The 6102-nt window shown below is 43.8% G+C and overlaps 1 protein-coding gene across 2 annotated transcripts in view; it reads left to right on the top strand.

The window, feature by feature from the left end:
- LOC120063158 (homeobox protein cut-like 2) overlaps nt 1-1869 on the top strand; it is a 121170-nt gene extending 119301 nt beyond the window's left edge. For both annotated transcript variants that reach the window (XM_039013353.1, XM_039013354.1), the window contains exons 21-22: nt 438-714; nt 829-1869. In XM_039013353.1, coding sequence (XP_038869281.1) covers nt 438-714; nt 829-1657 — 1106 coding nt within the window. In that variant the 3' untranslated portion in view covers nt 1658-1869. The remainder of the gene's footprint in view (nt 1-437; nt 715-828) is intronic.
- The last annotated feature ends 4233 nt before the right edge of the window (nt 1870-6102 follow it).

The raw sequence follows: 6102 nt of genomic DNA on the forward strand, positions 1-6102 counted from the left end.
TCTGCAGAGAAGAATGGGAGAAAATCCCCAACTACAGGTGTGCCAAGCGTGTAGCATAATACCCAAGAAGACTCACTGCCAAAGGTGCTTCAACAAAGTACTCAGTAAAGGCTCTGAATACTTATGTAAATGTGATATTTCCATTATTTATTTATTTATTTATTTTATACATTTGCACAAATTTCTAAAAACCTGTTTTTGCTTTGTCATTATGGGATATTGTGTGTAGATTGATGAGGGGAAAAAACAATTTAATATATTTTAGAATAAGGCTGTAACCTAACAAAATGTGGAAAAGTCAAGGAGTCTGAATACTTTCCGAATGCACAGTATGTACAGCAGCTATACTGTGTGATGGATTGATTAGTGTTATGCCATGCTTTGTCATTGAATTCTATACATCTCTCTCTCTCTTTCGTTCTGTGTTGTCCTCTCAGCCTACCTGAAGAGGCGGTATGGGCTGCTGAGTACCGGCTCAGACAGTGACTCTCCCAGTGCCCGCTCTGAGTGTGTGAGCCCAGCTCTGGCCTCAATAGACCTGTGTCCCTACAGTCAGGTGAAGAAGCCCAGGGTGGTGCTGGGGGCTGAGGAGAAGGAGGCTCTGAGGAAGGCCTACCTCCTGGAGCCATACCCCTCCCAGCACACCATTGAGATACTGGCCTCCCAGCTCAACCTCAAAACCAATACCGTCATCAACTGGTTCCACAACTACAGGTCAGACATGGCATCAGATCCCTACCCCTAGAGGGACTAGAATAATTACATTGAATAAATAAGGTACACGACTCCTTCAAACTGTTAGTTTGATTGTTGTGTTTTTCTAAGCAGGTCCAGGATGCGACGGGAGGTCCTCATGGAGGGTCTCCAGGACAACGACACAGACACAGAACACCACAGCTACTCTCCCTCGGCCATACAGAGCCCCATCTCAGACGGAGATGAGAGGAGGCTGCTGCACCCCGCTGGACGCACCCCCCATCCCATCCGCCCCCTCAGCGCCAACACACCACTGCCTCATGTCAAACAGGAGGCCAGTGAGCGGGAGGATGAGGGAGAGGAGGAGGAGAGGAACGGCTACATCAAACAGCCTAAGATCCAGTGTTTCTCTATGGGTGTCCAGTTCCCTCAGTTGAAAACGGAGCATGAGGACCTGATGGGTGGCTGCCGAGAGCTCCACCTGGCTCCACACTATCCTCAGAGCCTGAGGCAGGACGAGGGTATGAGCAGCCAGGCTCAGGGGCTCTTCCAGGAGGCGCTCTCCCTAGATGGTCCCCAGAGAACCAGCCAGTCCAGGCACGAGGTTGACGACTCCAGCAAGTCTCCTGTGGACCCGGTCAGCTTCAAGGCCTCGTCTGAGCCCTGCCGCAGCAGCCTGGAGGTCTCACTCAACTCCCCCTCCGCTGCCTCCTCGCCCGGCCTCATGATGTCCGTCTCCCCTGTCTCATCTTCCTCTGCACCCATCTCCCCATCCCTGCCCAACCCACCCACGACAAGCACCAACCACAGCCTGGACCCTAACCCCATGCCTCCCATCCAGAGCCCTAAGCCCAACAGGAGCGTTCAGAGACGCACCGAGAAAATTGCCAACCTCAACAACATCATCCACAGGCTGGAGAGAGCGGCTAACCGGGAGGAGACCCTGGAGTGGGAGTTTTAGGCCCCTCTCTTCCTCCACATTTCCTCAGTTCTGCTGACTCACACCAGACATGGGAGACTCTCAAAGAGAAGCTTCAGGAACACATGAAGTGGAGCCTGGCTCCTGAAGGCCTGTCCTCCCTGTCTGATCATACTGAATAAATACCCTGTAGGACAGCAGGGGAAACCAGAGCTAAACTTACAGACAAATTCCCTTAGAGGGCTTTTAGAAAAGAAAAAATATTTATAAATGTGTTTTAGTTTTTTTTGATAATGGATACTACTTTGAAATATATGTAACAGCACTAGCTGTTGTTTTACTTAATGGACTCTGACGTGAAGACTTTTGCAGCTATGGTGTCATGAAATGTACACTGAAGTTGTGTAGATTGCCACTGGGTGAGATTAAAAAAGACCCTGTCTTAAGCCATCAAAAGCACTATAATTATATAAAAAGAGACACTGACCAAATTTGCTAATTTTTGAATAGCAATTTTTCCGATTTTGTCTGTAAAACGGGACAGTTTAAGTCAAGTAACGTGAAATTGTACTACTGACTAAGGGATAGTCCTTTAAGACTCTAAATATACAACATCTCCTATGTACTTAGTTTCTTGGTGATATGTTTTGAAACATTTGTAACACAAACGTGTAAAGTGTGGTTGTACATGTTGTAGAATTGTCTGCAATAGCCTTCTGAACCAGATGTATCATGGTATTCAACTGACCCTGTTATCCTCTATAGTTAGTCACCTGTGATATACTGGAGCAAAAATTTGTGAAAAGAAATCTGTGAAAAATAAGAAAAAAAGGAAATGTAAAATCTAATGAGTAGAATCTTTTTTGTTTGTTATATAATCCTGGAGGTTTACAGTTTTGAACCCTTGTGCACTTGTCAGTAAGTGAAACTCACTACACATGAGCACAGTTTACATGATTTATTTCAGACTTACCTCTATGATCCTTTAACCTCTATGATCCTCCCACCGTTTGACTAAATTGATTAAGATATGTTTGAATTATGTCTCAGACAGCAATGGAACCTGAGAATCTACTAGTGAGGAGTCACAGGCCAATATTGACATTATTTAATACCACATTGAGAACCCCTGCTCTTGGATAACAAAAGACTTCATCCTCCTTTTCTCGCTTGATCCATCGTCCTTCTGTCCTCTCACGGGCTTTCATGCTGTTCCTCCTGCAGTCGTGTTTATTGTGCCCTTCCAGAGAGGTAATGCATTACTCCCTCAGTTGAAATACACTACATAACCAAAAGTATGTGGACACCTGCTCATAGAACATCTCTTTCCAAAATCATGGGCATTTATATGGAGTTGGTCCCCCTTTGCTGCTATAACAGCCTCCACTCTTCTGGGAAGGCTTTCCACTAGATGTTGGAACATTGCTGCGGGGACTTGCTTCCATTCAGCCAAAAGAGCATGAGTGAGGTTGGGCACTGATGTTGGGCGATTAGGCCTGGCTCGCAGTCGGCGTTCCAATTTATCCCAAAGGTGTTGGATGAGGTGGAGGTCAGAGCTCTGTGCAGGCCAGTCAAGTTCTTCCACACCGATCTCGACAAACCATTTCTGTATGGACCTCGCTCTATGCACAGGGGCATTGTCATGCTGAAACAGGAAAGGGCCTTCCCCAAACTGTTGCCACAAAGTTGGAAGCACACAATCGTCTAGAATGTCATTGTATGCTGTAGCGTTAAGATTTCCGGGCCTAGCCAGAACCATGAAAAACAGCCTCAGACCATTATTCCTCCTCCACCAAACTTTACAGTTGGCACTATGCATTTGGGTATCTAGCATTCTCCTTGCATCCGCCAAACCTAGATTCGTCTGTCGGACTGCCAGATGGTGAAGTGTGGTTCATCACTCCAGAGAACGTGTTTCCACTGCTCCAGAGTCCAATGGTGGCGAGCTTTTGAACTCTCCAGCCAACGCTTGGCATTGCGAATCTTAGGCTTGTGTGCGGTTGCTCGGCCATGGAAACCCATTACATGAAGCTCCCGACGAACAGTTCTTGTGCTGATATTGCTTCCAGAGGCAGTTTGGAACTCGGAAGTGAGTGTTGCAACCGAAGACAGACAATTTTTACACGCTTCAGCACTCGCCAGTCCTGTTCTGTGAGCTTGTGTGACCTACCACTTCGCGGCTGAGCCGTTGTTGCTCCTAGACGTTTCCACTTCACAATAACAGCACTTACAGTTGACCGAGGCAGCTCTAGCAGGGCAGAAATTTGACAAACTGACTTGTTGGAAAGGTGGTATTCTATAACAGGTCCACATTGAAAGTCACTGAGCTCTTCAGTAAAGCCATTCTACTACCAATGTTTGTCTATGGAGATTGCATGGCGGTGTGCTCGATTTTATATACCTGTCAGCAATGGGTGTGGCTGAAATAGCCAAATCCACTCATTTGAAGGGGTATCCACATACTTTTGTATATATACTGTATTGTATCTGTGCACTTGTGAGTGCAAGGGAAATTGACTGTTAGATAAATTAGTGCCCGAGAATGTAATGTTTACTTTAGCTCTGGTTTAGGCTTACTGTGTGCAACACCTAGCGTTTAGTTCAGTGGGCTAACACAGTCTTGAGTCATTCAAACATCTCTGGTTTGATTCCTTGATGATAACATACTGTAGAAAGACACAATACGCTACAGAGCACCCACAAGTTTCTCTCTTGTTCGCCTCTATCTGACTGGAATAAGAATCTGTAAGCATGGATACGAGTCCTGATGGAAAGAACATGATACAATATGACCTCATCAAAATTCTACTACATTGAATTCGGTTTGAAAGTACATTCTATGACACAAAATTAAATCAATTATTTCATATTATGCTTGCCGCTGGCCACTACTGTATTGTGTCTGTAGTATGAGTTTTGTCATGCTTGCAGTTTGTTAATATCTTCTATATTTTGCTTCTGTTTGGTACTCTGAATGATTTTAATAGATATTCAATACCTTGTGTATGAACTACTTACAGCACTTAGATATTAATAATTGTGAGGATTCATGAAAAGTTCCAATATCGAAATTATCCTAACTTTTGGTGTCCACAAGTCTTTGCCTTTACTGTATTGTTGAATTTGGTAGTAAACACTTGCACATGTCTTACTAGTTCAGAGGATTTGGATTGTATGTATAGATATATAAATATTACACATTTACTGAAAATGATATCATATGTTCTTGAACAAAATGTGCTGGCTATATTGAAATGGAGTGTACAGATCTATTAACCAATCCCATATGAGCCAGTTCTGGTCTGGCAAGCTTGCCCATGATTTCGACCTTCTCTCAGGGTAGTCTTGCTTCTTAAAGCTTTACTGAACCAGTCACTCTCATCACTGGTCAATACAATAATGAATTAATATAATATCAGAAGTAAACAGAAGACAGGATGGTTCTTCTGCCATATGTTATATGGGATTATGGGAATGCACATGGAAAACTAGTGGTTGGTTTTTGAGAACAATGGCAGACTATTTTGTAATTCGTTGGTACAATGACAATGTTCAGAAGTAGGTAATTTAATCAAATGGTTTTTGTGAAGCAAATGGGGGGAGGAATAATTATAAAATTGCTGACATCCTGACAGAATTGACTCTTCCGTACTTGCTGAGCAGATAATGTATATGTGCTTGACATTATATACCTCTAAGGATGAAATAGGGGAATTTGGAAATCCCATATTAAACTATGACGAACTTTCCTTTGTTTTAACACCTAATTTTCTGTCTCAGTGATACTGTATATGGGAGTACTTAGAAGTAACTTTTCTTGTATGAGATATCATTGTCTTACAGAGAAAAATGTACTACACTGAACAAAAATATAAACACAACATGTAAAGTGTTGGTCCCATGTTTCATGAGCTGAAATAAAAGATCACAGAAATGTTCCATACGCACAAAAAGCTTATTTCTCTCAAACATTGTGCACAAATCATTTGTACATCCCTATTAGTGAGCATCTCTCCTTTACCAATATAATCCATCCACCTGACAGGTGTGGCATATCAAGAAGCTGATTGAACAGCATGGTCATTACACAGGTGCACCTTGTGCTGGGGACAATAAAAAGCCACTCGAAAAAGTGCAGTTTTGTCACACAACACAATGCCACAGATGTCTCAAGTTTTGAGGGAGCTTTCAATTGGCATGCTGACTGCAGGAATGCCCCCCATAAGCCGCCTCCAACATCGTTTTAGAGAATTTGGCAGTACGTCCAACCGGCCTCACAACCGCAGACCACGTGTATGGCGTCATGTGGACGAGCGGTTTGCTGATGTCAACGTTGTGAACAGAGTGCCCCATGGTGGCGGTGGGGTTATGGTATGAGCAGGCATAAGCATACAGACAACGAACACAATTACATTTATTGATGGCAATTTTGATGCACAGATATACCGTGACGAGATCCTGAGGCCCTTTTCAGGTATCTGTGACCA

The sequence above is a fragment of the Salvelinus namaycush genome, chromosome 18 (assembly GCF_016432855.1).
Source record: "Salvelinus namaycush isolate Seneca chromosome 18, SaNama_1.0, whole genome shotgun sequence".
Classification (NCBI taxonomy): Eukaryota; Metazoa; Chordata; class Actinopteri; order Salmoniformes; family Salmonidae; genus Salvelinus; species Salvelinus namaycush.